Source organism: Oncorhynchus masou, chromosome 21 (genome assembly GCF_036934945.1).
Source record: "Oncorhynchus masou masou isolate Uvic2021 chromosome 21, UVic_Omas_1.1, whole genome shotgun sequence".
Classification (NCBI taxonomy): Eukaryota; Metazoa; Chordata; class Actinopteri; order Salmoniformes; family Salmonidae; genus Oncorhynchus; species Oncorhynchus masou.
In genome coordinates, this window is record NC_088232.1 from 14,367,504 (window position 1) to 14,391,146 (window position 23,643).

General features: G+C 41.8%; 1 protein-coding gene across 2 annotated transcripts in view; it reads left to right on the forward strand.

The window, feature by feature from the left end:
* Positions 1-3,773: 3,773 nt before the first annotated feature.
* LOC135507836 (uncharacterized) overlaps positions 3,774-23,643 on the forward strand; it is a 57,978-nt gene continuing 38,108 nt past the window's right edge. The window contains exons 1-2 of one of the 2 annotated variants that reach the window (XM_064927525.1): positions 3,774-3,840; positions 4,395-4,464. In XM_064927525.1, the coding sequence (XP_064783597.1) occupies positions 4,396-4,464 (69 nt within the window). In that variant the 5' untranslated portion in view covers positions 3,774-3,840; position 4,395. Of the gene's footprint in view, positions 4,221-4,394; positions 4,465-23,643 lie in introns of both variants that reach the window. The other variant, XM_064927526.1, reaches the window with a different exon arrangement.

A 23,643-nucleotide genomic window follows, 5' to 3' on the forward strand; every position in this document is an offset into this window, starting at 1 on the left:
GGAAATTGGAACGGAAATGGCACCACACCAAACTGGAAGTCTTCCGACTAGCTTGGAAAGACAGTACCATGCAGTATTGAAGAGCCCTCACTGCTACTCGATCATTCTATTTTTCCAACTTAATTGAGGAAAATAAGAAGAGTCCAACATGTATTTTTGATACTTTCGCAAAGCTAACTAAAAAGCATCATTCCCCAAGAGAGGATGGCTTTCACTTCAGCATAGATAAATTCATTAACTTCTTTGAGGAAAAGATCACGATCATTAGAAAGCAAATTACGGACTACTCTTTACATTTTCGAAGAAAAAAAACATTTATTGTGGACCTGGGATTCCTGGAGTGCTTTCTGATGTAGATCATCAAAGGTAAGGGAATATTTATCATGTCATTTCTTGTTTATGTTGACGTCAACATTTTGTGACAAATGTTTCTGAGTGCCATCTCAGATTATTGCATGGCTGGCTTATGCCGTAAAGGTTTTTGGAAATCAGACACAGCGGTTGCATTAAGGAGAGGTATATCTATAATTCCATGTGTATAACTTGTATTGTCATTACATTTATGATGAGTATTTCTGTTGAATGATGTGGCTATGCAAAATCACTGGATGTTTTTGGAACTAGTGAATGTAACGTGCCAATGTAAACTCATATTTTGATAAATATGAACTTTATCAAACAAAACATTCATGTATTTTGTAACATGAAGTCCTATTAGTGTCATCTGATGAAGATCCTCAAATGTTAGTGATTAATTTTATCTCTACTTCTGCTTTTTGAAACTCCTCTCTTTGGCTGGGGGAAAAAAATGGCTGTGTTTTTCTGTGGCTGTGTGGTGACCTAACATAATCGTTTGTGGTGCTTTTGCAGTAAAGCATATTTGAAATCGGACACTGTGGTGGGATTAACAACGAGAATAGCTTTAAAATGGTATGAGATACATGTATGTTTGAGGAATGTTAATTATGAGATTTTTGATGTTTTGAAAATGGCGCACTACACTTTGACTGGCTGTTATATCGCTCCCGTTAACGGGATTGTAGCCATAAGAAGTAAACTTGCACTGCTATGCGGATGACACAACGCTGTACATTTCGATGAAACATGGTGAAGCCCAAAAATTGCACTTTTAGACTCGGACAAAACAGAATTGCTTGTTCTAGGTCCCAAGAAACAAAGAGATCTCCTGTTGAATCTGACAATTAATCTTGATGGTTGTACAGTCGTCTCAAAAAAAACTGTGAAGGACCTCGGCGTTACTCTGGACCCTGATCTCTCTTTGACGAACATATCAGGACTGTTTCAAGGACAGCTTTTTTCCATCTACGTAACATTGCAAAAATCAGAAACTTTCTCTCCAAAAATGATGCAGAAAAATGTATCCATGCTTTTGTCACTTCTAGGTTAGACTACTGCAATGATCTACTTTCCGGCTACCCGGATAAACCACTAAATAAACTTCAGTTAGTGCTAAACACGACTGCTGGAATCTTGACTAGAACCAAAAAATGTGATCATGAAAGGCACTGGAGCAACGAACCGTCCTTGCTGTCTCTGCCTGGCCGGTTCCCCTCTCTCCACTGGGATTCTCTGCCTCTAACCCTATTACAGGGGCTGAGTCACTGGCTTAGTGGTGCTCTTCCAATGACATCCCTAGGAGGGGTGCGTCACTTGAGTGGGTTGAGTCACTGACGTGATCTTCCTGTCCGGGTTGGCGCCCCCCTTGGGTTGTGCCGTGGCGGAGATCTTTGAGGGCTATACTCGGCCTTGTCTCAGGATGGAAAGTTGGTGTTTGAAGATATCCCTCTAGTGGTGTGGGGGTTGTGCTTTAGCAAAGTGGGTGGGGTTATAGCCTGCCTGTTTGGCCATGTCTCGGGGTATCGTCGGATGGGGCAACAGTGTCTCCCAACCCCTCCTGTCCCAGCCTCCAGTATATATGCTGCAGTAGTTTGTGTTGGGGGGCTAGGGTCAGTCTGTTATATCTGGAGTATTTCTCTTGTCTTATCCAGTGTCCTATGTGAATTTAAGTATGCTCTCTGTAATTCTCTCTCTTTCTCTTTTTCACTTTCTTTCTCTCTTTCTTTCTCTCTCACTCTCAGAGGACCTGAGCCCTAGGACCATGCCTCAGGACTACTTGGCCTGATGACTCCATGCTGTCCCCAGTCCACCTGGCCGTGCTGCTGCTCCAGTTTCAACTGTTCTGCCTGCGGCTATGGAACCCTGACCTGTCCACCGGACGTGCTTCCTGTCCCAGGCCTGCTGTTTTCAACTCTCTCAAGACAGCAGGAGTGGTAGAGATACTCTGAATGATTGGCTATGAAAAGCCAGCTGACATTTACTCCCGAGGTGCTGACCTGTTGCACCCTCAACAACCACTGTGATTATTATTATTTTACCCTGCTGGTCATCTATGATAATTTGAACATCTTGGCCACCCCTCATAGCCTGGTTCCTCTCTAGGTTTCTTCCTAGGTTCTGGCCTTTCTAGGGAGATTTTCCTAGCCACCTTGCTTCTACACTTGCATTGCTTGCTGTTTGGGGTTTTAGGCTGGGTTTCTGTACAGCACTTTGTGACATCAGCTCATGTAAGAAGGGCTTTATAAATACATTTGATTGATTGGAGGTAGTTTGGTGCCAACAAAAAGAAGGGATTAAATATGTTTAAAAAAAACGTATTTCCTGAGCTTTCTTACATCGCCTAGATATAGGACAGACACTTCAAAACCAAATAAGGTAGCTAAATGATCCATGGTATGACCATCTAAAACAAATCCATATGTTAGCTTAGTACCCACTACACTTTCTTTAACCTCAAAGTCAACTTGTTTTGACATCACAATGTTGTTTTTAGCTGTATAGATTATGAAATTTAAGCTCAACGTGTGAAAACAGTATGTTTTTTTGTAAGGGAGATGATGATGTCATTGAAATAGAATCTCTCTACTCTCGCCAATTATACCAGACTCTCTCTCTATCCTCCTCTTTCTCCTCTCTCTCTCTCTTCTTTCTTACCCACATCTCAATCTCTCTTTAATTTCAGTTCAATTGTCTTTATTCGGATGACAAGAAACAAATCCAATGCTGTCAAAGCTAAAACGTCACTGAACCGACCAGAAGCAACTGAAAATTAAAGTAATAATATGAAGACTATTATAAGTGACATATACTTAACTGTCCCCCTCCCTTTCTTCTTTCCCTCCCGTGGAAGCACTCACTCACTTACAGTAAAGGCACAATATGGAAGATGTTGTACTATACAATAGTCATTCAATTTATGATATACCCATCGATTCCTAAAGAAACTAACTTATAAATGCCACATGGGCTTATTAAAACGGTATTACCCTATCATAACTCACAATATAAGTTTGAAATGATGCATTGTTCATATTTTGTGGTCATGGATAACTTTTTGGAGTGCCCCTTTTCTTTAAACTGTTAATTTTAAGCTATTATTTTTCCATTGTCACTGTATAATGAATAAATAAAGTGATATTCTATTCTATTTGAATTGCATTATTTTTAATTCTATTCTAATACATTATATTATTTTATATTTAAACGAAGTAGGCTATTTTATAGTTCAAATTCGAAACTTGACACACATCATCCTAATGACAGTTCCCAAATCTATGTAACCCTCTTGTTCCTCCAATAGATGAAAATGGGTTGAAATACATTACAGACTTAGGCAGTATATAAACATAAGGCTTATCGTTCCATGAAAACAAGATATGGCTTTAAGAAATAGACAGTCACCACTCCCTCGACGACAGAAAAAAACGACATCATTCGGTGGAGAAGCCAATGAAAAAGACGGATCCATAACGGAGAGAAGTAGTATGTCTGTTGTAAACTAGCGTGCCATGTAGCCTACATTCGGCTGTGTGTATGTCTGTGAGAGTGTTTAAATGTGAGCAAGTTCAGTAAAAGTAACCTACATAGTTTGCGCGCTGTTCCTACAATTATTTTTGCAAAGCAGAGGAGGAGAAAGTCGAAACGACTATGATGTATTCATTTGGGACCTGGGAAACCAGCTACCAGGACTGGCTACGTCGCTACCAAGCTAAATAAACGCACAAGAAGTCGGTTTTAGTTCAAATTCGTCCTAATCCGGCCTGTCACAAATAACGGATTTGGTCGCTATCATGTCAAGATTTTGACCTGCACAGAGTTTATCTTCAACCTGATATCGGGGCTGATTCTTCTCTTTAACAGAAGTTGAGCGTGCCACCTTTGTGTGTGTGGTGTGTGTGTTCATGTGTAAATGTCTGTGACTAATGTGTAAACTGCTGTACATTCACAATGAATGCACTGTAGTTGTCGCATGGCTTCACACCAGTGTACATTTAGCAACAAAAATAGTTTGGGAAACCATATTCGTAATATTTCAGGATGTTGAAGACTCTAACCAAGAAGCTAAGGAGACACTCACTCAACGAGATACATCCCTTTCAGTTCAAGGTAAGCATAATATGTTCACAGTATTGTCGAATTTCCCCCTACCTCCCCCTACAGTAACATCGCCCCCTGTTGAATTTACCCTGCCCCCACAGTAACATCCCATCCCACATCCAAAATATACATTTTAACATTGCTATTATAACAGTGCTATTATAATAGTATCATTGAACTAAAATAAAGAATACAACAACCACCGGTTGTGGGTTGGTAGCCAATTGATTGCAGCAACATTTTGTTATATTTTTGATTGCAGCAACATTTTTGACCCTTCTATATTAATTAGTATTGCATTATGCAGAGTGTTTTTGCTAGGGCCTGTGGTTTTAGGTGAATGACCTGGTTACTTCGAAAGACAACTGCAACCACACACACACACACACACACATTATGTGGGCAGTACAGTATTTTTGCTCCTACTTCAAATCAGGCATTTTAACGTTCAAAGAAATTAGCTGGACACATACTATGTAAACAATTGCACACACAGGTGTGTGTGTGTGTGTACAGTTGAAGTCGGAAGTTTACATACACTTTGTTTGGAGTCATTAAAACTCGTTTTTCAACCACTCCACAAATGTCTTGTTAACGAACTATAGTTTTGGCAAGTCGGTTAGGACATCTACTTTGTGCATGACAAGTAATTTTTTCCACAATTGTTTACAAACAGATTATTTCACTTATAATTCACTGTATCACAATTCCACTGGTCAGAAGTTTACATTACACGAAGTTGACTGTGCCTTTAAACAGCTTTGAAAATTCCAGAATATGATGTCATTGCTTTAGAAGCTTCTGATAGGCTAATTTACATTATGAGTCAATTGGAGGTGTACCTGTGGATGTATTTCAAGGCCTACCTTCAAGCCCTGTGCCTCTTTGTTTGACATCATGGGAAAATCAAAAGAAAATCAGCCAAGACCTCCAAGACCCTGGGGCGGCAGGGTAGCCTAAAACAAAACAAAAAAAACGCCTGAAGGTACCACGTTCATCTGTACAAACAATAGTATGCAAGTATAAACACCATGGGACCACACAGCCGTCATACCGCTCAGGAAGGAGACGCGTTTTGTCTCCTGGAGATGAACGTACATTGGTGTGAAAAGTGCAAATCAATCCCAGAACAACATCAAAGGACCTTGTGAAGATGCGGGAGGAAACGGCTACAAAAGTATCTATATCCACAGTAAAACAAGTCCTGTATCGACGATAACCTGAAAGGCCACTCATCAAGGAAGAAGCCACTGCTCCAAAAAGCCAGACTATGGTTTGCAACTGCACATGGGGACAAAGGTCATACTTTTTGGAGAAATGTCCTCTAGTCTGATGAAACAAAAATAGAACTGTTTGGCCATAATGACCATCGTTATGTTTGGAGGAAAAATGGGGAGGCTTGAAAGCCGCAGAACACCATCCCAACCGTAAAGCATGGGGGTGCTTTGCTGCAGGAGGGACTGGTGCACTTCACAAAATAGATGGCTTCATGAGGAAAGAAAATGATGTGGGTATATTGAAGCAACATCTCAAGACATTAGTCAGGAAGTTAAAGCTTGTTTGCAAATGGGTCTTCCAAATGGACAATGACCCTAAGCATACTGTTGAAGTTGTGGTACAATGGCTTATGGACAACAAGTCAAGGTATTGGAGTGGCCATCACAAAGCCCTGACCTCAATGCCATAGAACATTTGTGGGCAGAACTGAAAAAGCGTGCGTGAGTAAGGAGGCCTACAAACCTGACTCAGTTGCACCAGCTCTGTCAGGAGGAATAGGCCAAAATTCACCCAACTTATTGTGGGAAGCTTGATGAAGGCTACCCAAAACTTTTGACCCAAGTTAAACAATTTAAAGGCAATGCTACCAAATACTAATTGAGTGTATGTAAACGTCTGACCAACTGGGAATATGATGAAAGAAGTAAAAGCTGAAATGAATCGTTCTCTCTACTATTATTCTGACATTTCACTTTCTTAAAATAAGGTGGTGATCCTAATTGACCTAATACAGGGACTTTTTACTAGGATTAAATGTCAGGAATTGTGAAAAACTGAGTTTAAATGTATTTGGCTAAGGTGTATGTAAACTTCTGACTTCGAATGTACACACACACACACACACACACACACACACACACACACACACACACACACACACACACACACACTACCTCAACTGTGCAAACACTTGCATCCAGAAATCCATACTCATTCAGGCTGTTTTGACTACCCATAACTGTTGCACACAAAATAGCTTACATATATATGTATAAACATTAACACACATTGACATTTCAGTATAACATCAGTATTACACACACCATCACCCTACTTCAATGTATTGCACATCTGGTTCTCCTCTGAAAGGGGAATCTGTGTTCGTAACGTGTGTGTGTGTGTGTGTGTGTGTATGCCCAGCAGTGTTTCCACCCTAAACTGCCCAGAATGCTTTAACACACACACATGCACCTGGCCTGCTTAAACTACATGTATGATTTTCCCATCCAACAGCTGTTCAACTCTGCAGACAGTCTCCTCAGAGTCCAAGAGCTCTAGCAGTGTTTCCCTAGACTAGAGGTTATCTTAGCTGGAGCCCTAAGGACTTTGCAGCAAAATACAAAGCTGGTGTCACCAGTCTTCAATAAAAACACTAACCGTTTGTTGGCAGGGGGCTGCATCATCACTTGTAATAATGTAATGTAATGATGGTGATTGGTGATTGAAGTCACCCACCTTTACACTTGCTTTTCTTCAACCTTCAGTGGCAACCAATTCAACGTTACACGGCAGCCATTTTTTTTGGACCATGTTAATTTCACATGTGCTCAGTCCTAGTAGGATTTTAAGTCGAATACGTCTCTATGGTACCTGCAGAATGATCTATTTTATAGCGGGCACAGTTGTTGGTCTGCGTACGCTGAGACAGAGGCTTGTGAATCAATCATTATTTGCGATCCATTGCGGCCAGCAGTAAAATAAAAAAAGAATGATGATTCTCGAGTCACTAAAGTATTTCAAAAATAACGAATAATTCGCGAACTGCACATCACTACCACAGATTTCCCTGCTGTTGCTTTTGGTCATTGGTGATCTGCCGCTGCTGTGATGACTGTTTGGACATTCTTTTCACATGCTTTGCTGTTTCGAAGTGACCTTGTGTTCCAGCACAACGTTGCATGGAGTGCATTACAATTTGCCCCCACTTTCATGTCAAACATTTGGAAATAGTTTTGCACGGTCTTTAGCTGTGATTTTTGTTGGTAAATGAGATTCCTGTTCATTGTTCTGTCTGTCATAAACTGATGGTTGAAGACTGACATTTTAACACGCAGACGGGGGAAGAAAGTTTGACGTATGGTTTGATTGGGCAGTTTGAAGTAAGTGGTCGAAATTGCGAAACCACATTTGTTTTGGACCCTTTTAATGCAGTAACGTGCAGTAATGGGTCAATTGTGAGCTCTCACGTAATATGCATGGATTGGTTGATTTTTGCGTTGTACTATGTATGCTATCTCGGAATCCTGGAGAGACTGTTTAATGTAGGGTGTGGAGGGACTTTAAATTGTGAATGGGTCACTCGCCTCAACCTCCACCATTGTATAGCAACCAGGTTTCGGATCAATTCAAAATTGAATTGAGATTCCAGAATTTGAATATGAATAATTTGAATTGAAGTTGGTAACAGGATACAGAATTGCAATTTGAATGAAAGGAAATACATTTTATTCAGTAAAATTCAATGAATTTGTATTCTTTGTTAGATGTTGTACATAAAATAACATGTTATAAACATGCATATAAAATATTGTTGAAACAATGGATTTTCAGGACAAACATGTATGCAAATATTCAAATCAAATCAAATTTTATTTGTCACATACACATGGTTAGCAGATGTTAATGCGAGTGTAGCGAAATGCTTGTGCTTCTAGTTCCGACAATGCAGTAATAACCAATGAGTAATCTAACTAACAATTCCAAAACTACTGTCTTATACACACAAGTGTAGGGGGATAAAGAATATGTACATAAAGATGTATGAATGAGTGATGGTACAGAGCGGCATAGGCAAGATACAGTAGATGGTATCGAGTACAGTATATACATATGAGATGAGTATGTAAACAAAGTGGCATAGTTAAAGTGGCTAGTGATACATGTATTACATAAAGATGCAGTAGATGATATAGAGTACAGTATACGTATACATATGAGATGAATAATGTAGGGTATGTAAACATTATATTAGGTAGCATTGTTTTAAAGTGGCTAGTGATATATTTTACATAATTTCCCATTATTAAAGTGGCTGGAGTTGAGTCAGTGTGTTGGCAGCAGCCACTCAATGTTAGTGGTGGCTGTTTAACAGTCTGATGGCCTTGAGATAGAAGCTGTTTTTCAGTCTCTCGGTCCCTGCTTTGATGCACCTGTACTGACCTCGCCTTCTGGATGATAGCGGGGTGAACAGGCAGTGGCTCGGGTGGTTGTTGTCCTTGATGATCTTTATGGCCTTCCTGTGACATCGGGTGGTGTAGGTGTCCTGGAGGGCAGGTAGTTTGCCCCCCGGTGACGCGTTGTGCTCACCTCACTGGTGAGCCTTACAGATGTGGGCGGAGCAGTTGCCGTATGAGGTGGTGATACAGCCCAACAGCCTTCTTGATTGGACATCTGTAAACATTTGTGAGTGTTTTTGGAGACAAGCCAAATTTATTCAGCCTTCTGAGGTTGAAGAGGCGCTGTTGTGCTTTCTTCACCACACTGTCTGTGTGGGCGGACCTTTTCAGAATGTCAGTGATGTGTACGCCGATGAACTTGACACTTCCCACCTTCTCCACTACTGTCCCATCAATGTGGATAGAGGGGTGCTCCCTCTGCTGTTTCCTGAAGTCCTCGATCATCTCCTTTGTTTTGTTGACGTGTGAGGTTATTTTCCTGACATCATACCCAGAGCCCTCACCTCCTCCCTGTAGGCCTTCTCGTCGTTGTTGGTAATCAAGCCTACCACTGTAGTGTCGTCTGAACACTTGATGATTGAGTTGGAGGCGTGCATGGCCACACAGTCATGGGTGAACAGGGAGCACAGGAGAGGGCTTAGAACGCACCTTTGTTCGGCCCCAGTGTTGAGGATCAGCGGGTGGAGATGTTGTTTCCTACCTTCACCACCTGGGGGCGGCCCGTCAGAAGGTCTAGGATCCAGTTGCACAATGCTGAGCTGTAATCGATGAACAGCATTCTTACATAGGTATTCCTTTTGTCCAGATGGGTTAGGGCCGTGTGCTGTGTGATTGCGTCGTCTGTGGACCTATTGGGGCGGAAAGCAAATTGGAGTGGGTCTAGGGTGTCAGGTAGGGTGGAGGTGATATGATCCTTGACTAGTCTCTCAAAGCACTTCATGATGACGAAAGTGAGTGCTACGGGGTGATAGTTGTTTACCTCAGTTAACTTAGCATTCTTGGGAACAGGAACAATGTTGGCCTCTTGAAGCATGTGGGAACAGCAGACTGGGACAGGGATTGATTGAATATGCCCGTAAAAACACCAGCCAGCTGGTCTGCGCATGCTCTGAGGTCGCGGCTAGGGATGCAGTTGCAAGGCTTACCACATTTAAACGCTTTACTCATGTTTGCTACGGTGAAGGAGAGACCACAGATTTTTGTAGCGGGCCGTGTCAGTGGCACTGTATTTTCATCAAAGCGAGCAAAGAAGTTGTTTTAGTTTGTCTGGAAGCAAGGCATTGGTGTCCGCGACAGGGGTGGTTTTCTTTTTTCTAATCTGTCATTGACTGTAGACCCTGCCACATACAGTGGGGAGAACAAGTATTTGATAACCTGCAAAATCAGCAGTGTTTCCTACTTACAAAGCATGTAGAGGTCTGTAAGTCTGCATGTAGAGGTCTTTATCATAGGTCCACTTCAACTGTGAGAGATGGAATCTAAAACATAAATCCAGAAAATCACATTGTATATGATTTTTAAATAATTAATTTGCATTTTAATGCATGACGTAAGTATTTGATCACCTACCAACCAGTAAGAATTTCGTCTCTCACAGACCTGTTAGTTTTTCTTTAAGAATCCCTCCTGTTCTCCACTCATTACCTGTATTAACTGATCCTGTTTGAACTCGTTACCTGTATAAAAGACACCTGTCCACACACTCAATCAAACAGACTCCAACCTCTCCACAATAGCCAAGACCAGAGAGCTGTGTAAGGATATCAGGGATCAAATTGTAGACCTGCACAAGGCTGGGATGGGCGACAGGACAATAGACAAGCAGCTTGGTGAGAAGGCAACAACTGTTGGCGCAATTATTAGAAAATGGAAGAAGTTCAAGATGACGGTCAATCACCCGCGGTCTGGGGCTCCATGCAAGATCTCACCTCGTGGGGCATCAATGATCATGAGGAAGGTGAGGAATCAGCCAGAACTAAACGGCAGGACCTGGTCAATGACCTGAAGAGAGCTGGGACCACATTCTCAAAGAAAACCATTAGTAACACACTACGCCGTCATGGATTAAAATCCTGCAGCGCACGCAAGGTCCCCCTGCTCATGCCAGCGCATGTACAGGCCCGTCTGAAGTTTGCCAATGACCATCTGGATGATCCAGAGGAGGAATGGGAGAAGGTCATGCGGTCTGATGAGACAACAATAGAGCTTTTTGGTCTAAACTTCACTCGCCGTGTTTGGAGGAAGAAGGATGAGCACAACCCCAAGAACACCATCCCAACCGTGAAGCATTGAGGTGGAAACATCATTCTTTGGGGATGCTTTTCTGCAACATATTGAGGGGAGGATGGATGGGGCCATGTATCGCAAGATCTTGGCCAACAACCTCCTTCCCTCAGTAAGAGCATTGAGATGTGTCATGGCTGGGTCTTCCAGCATGACAACGACCCGAAACACACAGCCAGGGCAACTAAGGAGTGGCTCCGTAAGAAGCATCTCAAGGTCCTGTAGTGGCCTAGCCAGTCTCCATACCTGAACCCAATAGAAAATCTTTGGAGGGAGCTGAAAGTACGAATTTGCTCAGCAACAGCCCCGAAACCTGAAGGATCTGGAGAAGGTCTGTATGCAGGAGTGGGCCAAAATCCCTGCTGCAGTGTGTGCAAACCTGGTCAAGAACTACAGGAAACGTATGATCTCTGTAATTGCAAACAAAGGTTTCTGTACCAAATACAGTGCCTTGTGAAAGTATTCGGCCCCCTTGAACTTTGCGACCTTTTTCCACATTTCAGGCTTCAAACATAAAGATATAAAACTGTATTTTTTGTGAAGAATCAACAACAAGTGGGACACAATCATGAAGTGGAGTGACATTTATTGGATATTTCAAACTTTTTTAACAAATCAAAAACTGAAAAATTGGGCGTGCAAAATTATTCAGCCCCTTTACTTTCAGTGCAGCAAACTATCTCCAGAAGTTCAGTGAGGATCTCTGAATGATCCAATGTTGACCTAAATGACTAATGATGATAAATACAATCCACCTGTGTGTAATCAAGTCTCCGTATAAATGCACCTGCACTGTGATAGTCTCAGAGGTCCGTTAAAAGCGCAGAGAGCATCATGAAGAACAAGGAACACACCAGGCAGGTCCGAGATACTGTTGTGAAGAAGTTTAAAGCCGGATTTGGAAACAAAAAGATTTCCCAAGCTTTAAACATCCCAAGGAGCACTGTGCAAGCGATAATATTGAAATGTCTAAACTTTCAGCTCATACAAGGAGAAGACTGATCAGAGATGCAGCCAAGAGGCCCATGATCACTTTGGACGAACTGCAGAGATCTACAGCTGAGGTGGGAGACTCTGTCCATAGGACAACAATCAGTCGTATATTGCACAAATCTGGCCTTTATAGAAGAGTGGCAAGAAGAAAGCCATTTCTTAAAGATATCCATAACAAGTGTCGTTTAAAGTTTGCCACAGGCCACCTGGGAGACACACCAAACATGTGGAAGAAGGTGCTCTGGTCAGATGAAACCAAAATTGAACTTTTTGGCAACAATGCAAAATGTTATGTTTGGCGTAAAAGCAACACGGCTCATCACCCTGAACACCCTATACCCACTGTCAAACATGGTGGTGGCAGCATCATGGTTTGGGCCTGCTTTTCTTCAGCAGGGACAGGGAAGATGGTTAAAATTGATGGAAAGATGGATGGAGCTAAATACAGGACCATTCTGGAAGAAAACCTGATGGAGTCTGCAAAAGACCTGAGACTGGGACGGAGATTTGTCTTCCAACAAGACAATGATCCAAAACATAAAGCAAAATCTACAATGGAATGGTTCAAAAATAAACATATCCAGGTGTTAGAATGGCCAAGTCAATGAATCCAATCGAGAACCTGTGGAAAGAACTGAAAACTGCTGTTCACAAATGCTCTCCATCCAACCTCACTGAGCTCGAGCTGTTTTGCAAGGAGGACTGGGAAAAAAATTCAATCTCTCGATGTGCAAAACTGATAGAGACATACCCCAAGCGACTTACAGCTGTAATCGCAGCAAAAGGTTGCGCTACAAAGTATTAACTTAAGGGGGCTGAATAATTTTGCACGCCCAATTTTTCAGTTTTTGATTTGTTAAAAAAGTTTGAAATATCCAATAAATGTTGTTCCACTTCATGATTGTGTCCCACTTGTTGTTGATTCTTCACAAAAAAATACCGTTTTATATCTTTATGTTTGAAGCCTGAAATGTGGCAAAAGGTCGCAAAGTTCAAGGGGGCCGAATACTTTCGCAAGGCACTGTATTAAGTTCTGCTTTTCTGATGTATCAAATACTTATGTCATGCAATAAAATGCTAATTAATTACTTAAAGATGATACAATGTGATTTTCTGGATTTTTGTTTTAGATTCCATCTCTCACATTTGAAGTGTACCTATGATAACAAATTACAGACCTCTACATGCTTGTAAGTAGGAAACACTGCCTGATTTTGCAGGTTATTAAATACTTTTTCTCCCCACTGTATATGCAGCCATTTCCTTGTCAAGTGGAGATCAATAGTGCATGTATTCATTATAGTTGAAGTTGTCAAGATACACATATTTGAACATTGAATTAAAATAGCCAGGGAGTTAGTCTGGATTCCTGATACAGTTGCCCGTTGATTTCAAGTTTATCCATCACCATGGAGACTCGTTGATTCGGGCAACGCTTTTCCATCATGGTGGGATAGTTTTTCTTCTCCTTTCCGTGGGGAAGTGGGGAAGTGATCATTAATTCCAAAATTAGTGTTTCTGAGTTCTCTGCCACTGCTCTTCGCTATTTTCCTTTTGCTTAAAAATGTAATGTAACATGCAATTCTATGGACTCTGGAGAAAGTGACATTACGCATAACATATGTGGGCAGTTTCAGTTGAGTTGACATAAAGTCTCAGACGGTGTCCTCACAGCTTCTGATGTTGTCATTCTCCATTATCCCTGAAAAGATTAGATTGTCCCGCATTGATCGACACTGTACATCAAGCAAGGTTTCTTTAAGTTGTTTGTTCTCCCTTTGCAACACCTCCACCTTGCATGAATAGAGTATTCATTACCTTTCAGTTCCGTGTTCTCTTTTCTTTTCATTGATGGTTTTTAACAAGTCAACATCCATATCAGTAAACCTCTCGCCAACTCTACATGCACGTTTTCTTGCTTGGGGATGGTTTACTGCCATCTTTGAAACTGCTTGGCCAACTTGGCTTTGGTTTGTTTAGTTGATTGAGTTTATTGTCTTTAACAGTGCTTGAATCCTACGAAACCAGCGACATTTCTTTTGAGCTCGTAAGTATCTCTTGTCAATGAATCGTTCAAGCTCTTCAATGGATTCTGAATAATCCAGTGTGTTTGCATGCAGAGTAAAACACATAACAAAACAATAGATGTATCTTTCCGGACCTGTACAGGCCATCAGATACACGCAATATATTTTTTTAAACAATTGTTTACTCACTCGTCCACACAAGTCCTTGTGTTAGAGGATAAGAGAAACACTTTTTGGTTAGCGAGTTTTCACTAGTGAAGCGACAGTTGATACATTTCATGTTTATTTAATCCTAGAGCTTCAAGAACACTGTCCTTGTGAGTTCAGTGCCTAGATTGATGAGGAACATGTATTTAATCCATTTTAGAATAAGGCTGTAATGTAACAATGTGGAAAAAGTCAAGGGGTCTGAATACTTTCAGAATGCACTGTACATGTCAAATCAAATTTAATTGGTAAGTTGGCATCTTATATCCAATAGTTCCTCCCGGCTGTATATAATAAGACTTAAGATTTCCTAGGGTAACGGTGTAAGAACGCGAAGTGAGGTGTTAGAATCACCTTTTGGCAGCCATTTATAACAATTCTATCTGTGAGTCTTTCTGGGTAAGTCTCCAAGTGTCTGTTGGAAAACAGACAGAACCAGGTTTTCCTCTAGAATTTGCCTGTGCTTAGCTCTATTCCATTTATTTCTATCATAAAAAAACTTCCTAGTCCTTGCCGATGACAAGCATACCCATAACGTGATGCAGGCACAAATGCTTGAAAATATCAAGGGTGGCACTCAATGATGTGGTGTTTTGGATTTCCCCCAACATAGCACTTTGTATTCAGGACATAGAAGTTCATTTTGCCTCATTTGTTGCAGTTTTACGTAAGTGCCTTATTCTGTACAGGCTTCCTTCATTTCACTCTGCCATTTAAGTTAGTATCAACAATATTGTTGATCCATCCTCAGTTTCTTTTCTATCACAGCCATTTAACTCCCATTGACCTCGTGGTTAAATTGCTGAGGGGTTCCCTTCCTCTCCGGCAACTGAGTTAGGAAGGACACCTGCATCTTTGTAGTTACTGGGTGTATTGATACACCATCCAGTGTAATTAACTTCACCATGCTCAAAGGTATATTCAATGTTAGCTTGTGTTTTTTTTACCCATCTACCAATAGGTGCCCTTCCATGGTCTTTGTTTTTGAATCTGTGTTTGAAATGTATTGCTCGACCTGAGGGACCTTACAATCATTTGTATGTGTGGAGTACAGATATGAGGTAGTCATTTAAAAAATCATGTTAAACTATATTGCACACACAGTGAGTCCACACAACTTATGTCACTTGTTAAGATCATTTTGAATCCTGAACTTATTTATGCTTGCCAAAAAATAGTTATACTTTCACATTATAGGGTATTATGTGTAGGACAGTGTCCCAAAATCAAAATGTAAACCATATTTTAAATTCAGGCTGAAAAGGTCAAGGGGTGTGAATACTTTCTGATGGCACTGTATATATAATTTAGCAGTCATTTTTTCCCAATGATAGGCTGGATGGCATTTATCGCAATATTGCTTGGATCTATCTAATCTCCACCAAGTGCATAGGGTATCAGCTCGATTTGGGACTGGGCGTTAGTGGTAGTCAGTAAGTTTATGTTACACACACATGCGCGCACACACACAATAATGTGATTGCTAAAGGGAATGTTAACAGTAACTTCCAAGGGTAAGGGATGCACGATGTATCGGTGAACATGTCGGAATCGCAGGATATTAGCTGAAAATGCCAACATCGGTATCTGCCGGATGTCTAGTTTAACGCTGATGTAAAAAAACGATGTCAAAGCTGACGTGCAAACCTATGTAACGTAGGTACAGTGGGGCAAAAAAGTATTTAGTCAGCCACTAATTGTGCAAGTTCTCCCACTTAAAACGATGAGAGAGGCATGTAATTTTCATCATAGGTACACTTCAACTATGATAGACAAAATGAGAAGAAATCCAGAAAATCACATTGTAGGATTTTTAATTTATTTATTTGCAAATTATGGTGGAAAATAAGTATTTGGTCACCTACAAACAAGCAAGATTTCTGGCTCTCACAGACCTGTAACTTCTTCTTTAAGAGGCTCCACTGTCCTCCACTCGTTACCTGTATTAATGGCACCTGTTTGAACTTGTTATCAGTATAAAAGACACCTGTCCACAACCTCAAACAGTCACACTCCAAACTCTACTATGGCCAAGACCAAAGAGCTGTCAAAGGACACCAGAAACAAAATTGTAGACCTGCACGAGGCTGGGAAGACTGAATCTGCAATAGGTAAGCAGCTTGGTTTGAAGAAATCAACTGTGGGAGCAATTATTAGGAAATGGAAGACATACAAGACCACTGATAATCTCCCTCGATCTGGGGCTCCACACAAGATCTCACCCCATGGGGTCAAAATGATCACAAGAACGGTGAGCAAAAATCCCAGAACCACACGGGGGAGACCTAGTGAATGACCTGCAGAGAACTGGGACCAAAGTAACAAAGCCTACCATCAGTAACACACTACGCCGCCAGGGACTCAAATCCTGCAGTGCCAGACGTGTCCCCCTGCTTAAGCCAGTACATGTCCAGGCCCGTCTGAAGTTTGCTAGAGAGCATTTGGATGATCCAGAAGAAGATCGGAAGAATGTCATATGGTCAGATGAAACCAAAAAATATAACTTGTTGGTAAAAACTCAACTCGTCGTGTTTGGAGGACAAAGAATGCTGAGTTGCATCCAAAGAACACCATACCTACTGTGAAGCATGGGGGTGGAAACATCATGCTTTGGGGCTGTTTTTCTGCAAAGGGACCAGGATGACTGATCCGTGTAAAGGAAAGAATGAATGGGGCCATGTATCGTGAGATTTTGAGTGAAAACCTCCTTCCATCAGCAAGGGCATTGAAGATGAAATGTGGCTGGGACTTTCAGCATGGTATCCGTAATGGTATCACTCCCCAATCAGTCACCAATCAATCATCAATCAGAAGACACACCTCCTCCTGTTTTCCTACCCTATCACAGTTCCTTTCCCTTGGTTTAAAAACCCTGTCAGTTGTTTGCTCTAGAGCTCAATCTCTCTGTAAATGCCATGTCTGTAGGTCTCTGTGTTTCACTCTCTCGTTGTGTATTAACCTCTCTTTTGTTTGAGCACCTCCATAGCACTTTGTCATCACCTGTGAGTATTGTTTTGGTTTAAAAACCCTGTCAGTTGTTTGCTCTAGAGCTCAATCTCTCTGTACATGCCATGTCTGTAGGTCTCTGTGTTTCACTCTCTCGTTGTGTATTAACCTCTCTTTTGTTTGAGCACCTCCATAGCACTTTGTCATCACCTGTGAGTATTGTTTTGGTTATTTGTGTTTGAGTTTGATTGCTGGTGGGAAAAGGGGAAACCAAGACAAGTCCCCCATGGGCATACACTACCCGTAGGTAAACTTTGTTAAATACACTAGTTAGAACTGGGCGGACCACCCACTGTATTTTTGGTTAGTTAGTTAGCTGTTGTTAAAGTAGGCTAGTCTAGTCTAGGTTTTTTTTAATACTTATTGTTTCTTTCCTTGGGTCCAGCTCAGCCCCTTTTCCTGCTCCCCCCATTACCGTGTGTTTTCAAATAAACCTTGAGTTTGACGGTAGATTTCAGTTGTCCTGGTTATTTTGTTCTCACTTTTACTTTGTCACAATTATAATTTGCATGAGTTATGTTACGGGTCTCATTACCATCCCCCCTAGACTGTCGGGCCAAAAGGGATTGGTAAAATAAGTGGGGGCTCGTCCGGGATCTGTCATAACTGACACCCATGCCGCTCATGTAGATTGTGATAGTGGTATAGTTCAGTGTTGAGCATCATAGCTGAAGTAGCATTAGTGTTTGCCATTTTCTTTGGCACTTGTGAAGTAGTGTAACATGACTACTTTTGATTTTAAATCCTTTTTGGATAACCCTTCGTGGGAGGTTTTTGATAAATGTCGTAGAGTTGATTTAATGATCTTGGCTGACCATTATTCAGTATCGATTCCACAGAATGTAGTTAAGTCTGAGGTTAAAAAGCTGGTGTTAAATGTATTGTTGGAAGAGCAGGTGCTTGTTTTACCGCTGCCTGAGCCTACTACCCTTGTAGCGGATGTTGCTGCTCCTGTAAGCCCATTGGTGTCTGATAATGAGGGCGAGGCTAAAACACCAGCCACAAAAGAAAGAGAACAATGGCATTTGGAGATGTGTAAAATTGAGGCAGACAGAGAACAAAGACAGTTGGAGTTCAAAATGCACCAGATGGAACGGGAGGCAGAGACAGCAAGGCTAGCCTTTGTTCCTACTGTGCCTGTTATTGAGTCGTCCTCACCATCTGTGTCCTCAAACACGTTTGACATTAGTAGGCAGATTGCCTTAGTACCTTTGTTCAGAGAGTCGGAGGTTGACTCCTATTTTTGTGTATTTGAGCGTATAGCCGTAGCATTGAAATGGCCTGAAGAGGTATGGTGTCTATTACTTCAGTGTAAATTAACTGGTAAAGCCCAAGAGGTTTTGTCAACGCTACCTCTGGAGGACAGTTTGAATTATGAAGTGGTCAAAGCTACTGTTCTTTGTGCCTATGAGCTTGTGCCTGAGGCATACCGACAGAGATTTAGATCTCGTAGAAAGTCTTGTAGTAAGACTTATGTGAGTTTGCTAGAGACAAGGGAAATCTGTTTGATAAATGGCATGCTGCTAGTAAGGTAACTAATTTCAACACTCTCCGGGAGTTTATCTTGTTGGAAGGGTTTAAAAATTGCTTACCTGAACGGATTGTAGTTTACCTAAAAAACAGAAAGTATCCTCCCTGACAGAAGCGTCTGTGTTGGCAGACAAGTTTGTGTTGACGCACAAGAGTGTGTTTTCAGCTCATACTGAGAGTAGATCCACAGAGTTGCCTACTTTTAGCCCTAGTCGGCCAGCAGTAGTATATCAAGCACGCCAGAAGAATGAGCGTCCCTGTTTCTATTGTCATAAAGTGGGACATATGATTAATGATTGTTTCCTGCTAAAACGCAAACAAGGGATGCCTCTTCGTGCCAAGCCACCAACAGGTGTTGCTCTAATTCGTACGGTTGTGAGGTCTACAACAAAACAGGTGCCTCCGGGTAACTGTAGTTTGAAAGTCTCAGTCCCCGACCGCAGTTATGAACCATTCATTTCCAAGGGGTTTGTGTCCCTAACGAATGACGAAGCGTCTCAGCGTCCGGTTAAAATCCTTAGAGATACTGGTGCGGCGCAGTCGTTTATATTGTCTAATGTGTTGCCCTTATCTGACGATACATACTGTGGTTCCAGTGTGTTAGTGCAGGGTATTGAAATGGGTTTTGTCCCAGTGCCATTGCACTTTGTGAAAGTACACTCTGAGTTAATCAGTGGAATATTCAGAGTGGGGGTACGTCCTATGTTGCCAGTGAAAGGTGTGACCTTTATAATGGGTAACGATATTGCCGGATTAAAGGTAGTACCCGTATTGGACGTATTGGATAAAAGTGACCACTCTCTCTCCAATGAGCTTGCACAGAGTTATTCACATGTGTTCCCCGCTTGTGCTGTCACTCGTGCTCAGGCACTACAAGAGGGTGACGTGATAGATTTGTCGAACACTGTTCTGTTCAGAGGTTGATCAAGATGATGGATTGTGTGATACCTCTGAGAAGCTGATCACCTCTGACAAACAGCCCAGGAAAGAATCAAAGAACGTTGAACTTATTGCTGATGCAATACAGTTACCAGTCAGTCGTGAGCAGCTGATTGCTAACCAAAAGGTTGACAACAAGCTTGCTAAATGTTTTTCTAGTGTTGTCTCATTGGAAGATGTGAAGAAGAAGAACGTGGCTTTCTTCATTGATGGTAATCTCCTCATGCGTAAATGGAAATCCCATGTTGACGCGTGTGGAGATTGGAATGCTGTTTACCAAATAGTGATTCCTACAGCCTTTCGACAAACTTTATTATCCCTTGCTCATGATCACCAGTGGTCTGGTCATTTAGGAATTACAAAGACTTATGATCGGATCCTTCGACATTACTTTTGGCCGGGTTTAAAACAAGATGTGGCTCAGTTCTGTCGGACATGCCACACATGTCAGATAACAGGAAAACCAAATCAGGTTATTCCTCCCGCTCCTCTTTGTCCCATACCTGTCATTGGTGAACCATTCGAGCATGTGGTGGTTGATTGTGTCGGACCGTTACCGAAGACAAAATCGGGTAACCAGTTTTTGTTAACGATAATGTGTATGGCTACAAAATACCCAGAGGCTATTCCTCTGCGAAGGATTACAGCCCCGGTAGTGAGTAAAGCCTTAATAAAATTCTTCACGACATTCGGGTTACCTAAGGTGGTACAAAGCGATCAAGGTACCAATTTCCTATCCAATTCAAGCAGGTGTTAAAATCCTTGTCAATTACGCACCGTGTGTCAAGCGCCTATCACCCAGAGTCTCAGGGTGCGCTTGAAAGATGGCATCAGACACTGAAATCTATGCTACGTAAATATTGTTTGGAATCTGAGAAAGATTGGGATGAGGGAGTTCCTCTAGTTTTGTTTGCTGCTCGTGAAACTGTGCAGGAGTCCCTGGGTTTCAGCCCGGCTGAACTAGTGTTTGGTCACGCAGTGAGAGGACCCAAGAGTTGTGTACAGGAGACTGGAATGTGTTGGACTACGTTAGTCGCTTTCGTGAGCGCCTACACCAAGCTTGTGCTCTCGCAAAGGAAGCTCTGTCTTCCTCACAGAGGAGCATGAAAAGACATTATGATAAAGAGGCTGTTTCTCGTCCACTACAGCCAGGTGACCAAGTACTGGTGTTATTACCTGTTCCAGAATCTTCACTGTCAGCTCGTTTCTCTAGTCCTTATTTAATTGAAAAGAAAATAAGTGAAACTGACTATGTGCTTCAAACTCCTGATAGACAACGCCAATCTCGTGTGTGTCACATTAACATGTTGAAAGCTTACCACACCCGACCCATCACACAGTTAGAGAGTTCCAGAACAGAGGAAGGTACTGCTGTCTCCTCTGCTACTACTGCGATGATAGTGGACTGTCATATTGATGATGTTGATGGATTGGAGTTGCGCAATACTCAGCAGCAGTGTGTTAGATTGCCCAACTCAGAAATGCTGCTGTCCATCCAGTCAGGTCTGGTTCATTTAACGGATGGATAGGCCACTGATATTGTGAGGCTACTAGACAGTTGTCCATGTCTCTTTAATGACGTTCCTACTCGCACAAACGTGTTGGAACATGACATTAATGTTGGAAATGCTACACCTATCAAGCAACACCCATATCGTATCAATTCTTCCAAGAGGAAGATAATGATGGATGAGGTGAAATATTTGTTGGAGAATGAACTGGCTAAGCCAAGTTCCAGCCCTTGGAGTTCTCCTTCCATTCTGGTTCCTAAACCTGATGGTACTTCCAGATTATGTACGGATTATCGAAAGGTAAATTCTGTCACAATGCCAGATTCGTACCCATTACCCAGACTGGACTACTGTATCGACACTATTGGTGCTGCTAAGTATGTAACTACGTTGGACCTCCTTAAAAGGTTACTGGCAGGTTCCGTTAACTTCACGTGCTTCTGAGATTTCTGCCTTTGTGACCCCAGACAACTTCCAACAGTACCCAGTCATGGCTTTTGGGATGCGAAATGCACCAGCCACTTTCCAATGACTGGTTAACTCCGTATTAGCTGGCATTCCTAATTGTAGTGCATACCTTGATGACCTAGTGATTTATTCGTCTGAGTGGTCAGATCATGTTGACTCTCTAAGGGTAGTATGTGAATAGCAAATGTTCAGTTTTTCCTGAAAGAATCTTTGTGTAGGAGAAATCGCTCCGTTTTGTACATCACATTTGGCTACCGAAACGAACCGAAAATTCAGTCACCAAAACGTCAAACTTTTTCCGAATTAACTCCATAATATCGACCGAAACATGGCAAACGTTGTTTAGAATCAATCCTCAAGGTGTTTTTTCACATATCTCTTCATTGATATGCCGTTTGTGGAAGCCTGCTTTCCCCTCAGAATCCCATGGAAAAATACCAGCAGCTGAAAAAGACGCACCAATTTCGACGGAGGACACCGGGTGGACACCTGGAAAATGTAGTCTCTTATGGTCAATCTTCCAATGATATGCCTACAAATACGTCACAATGCTGCAGACACCTTGGGGAAACGATAGATAGGGCAGGCTCATTCCTCTCGCATTCACAGCCATATAAGGAGACAATGGAAAACAGAGCCTCAAAAATCCTGCTCATTTCCTGGTTGCCGTTTCATCTTGGTTTTGCCTGTAGCTCCTGTTCTAGGGCACCCACAGACAATATCTTTGCAGTTCTGGAAAATTCAGAGTGTTTTCTTTCCAAAGCTATCAATTATATGCATAGTCGAGCATCTTTTTGTGACAAAATATCTTGTTTAAAACGGGAACGTTTTTCATCCAAAAATCAAATTGCACCCCCAGAGTTTCAAGAGGTTAAAGGTTGAGACAGAGTTTGCGTCTCTGACATGGGTAGGCAGACCGTTCCATAAAAATGGAGCTCTATAGGAGAAAGCCCTGCCTCCAGCTGTTTGCTTAGAAATTCTAGGGACAATTAGGAGGCCTGCGTCTTGTGACCGTAGCGTACGTGTAGGTATGTACGGCAGGACCAAATCAGAGAGATAGGTAGGAGCAAGCCAATGTAATGCTTTGTAGGTTAGCAGTAAAACCTTGAAATCAGCCCTTGCTTTGACAGGAAGCCAGTGTAGGGAGGCTAGCACTGGAGTAATATGATCAAATGTTTTGGTTCTAGTCAGGATTCTAGCAGCCGTATTTAGCACTAACTGAAGTTTATTTAGTGCTTTATCCGGGTAGCCTGAAAGTAGAGCATTGCAGCAGTCTAACCTAGAAGTGACAAAAGCATAGATGAATTTTTCTGCATAATTTTTGGACAGAAAGTTTCTGATTTTTGCAATGTTACATAGATGGAAAAAAGCTGTCCTTGAAATGGTCTTGATATGTTCTTCAAAAGAGAGATCAGGGTCCAGAGTAACGCCGAGGTCCTTCACAGTTTTATTTGAGACGACTGTACAACCATTAAGATTAATTGTCAGATGCAACAGAAGATCTCTTTGTTTCTTGGGACCTAGAACAAGCATCTCTGTTTTGTCCGAGTTTAAAAGTAGAAAGTTTGCAGCCATCCACTTCCTTATGTCTGAAACACATGCTTCTGTTCTTCGTCCAGCTTACACCCCTTCAACCAGACATGCTTTATCTACTTATTTGCTGGATACAGAGTTCAACAGAGTTCAAGTGAAGGTCAAGCAAATCATAGAGAAAGCAGACTGTATTGTAATCATCTCTGATGAGTGGTCAAATATTTGTGGGCAAGAAAT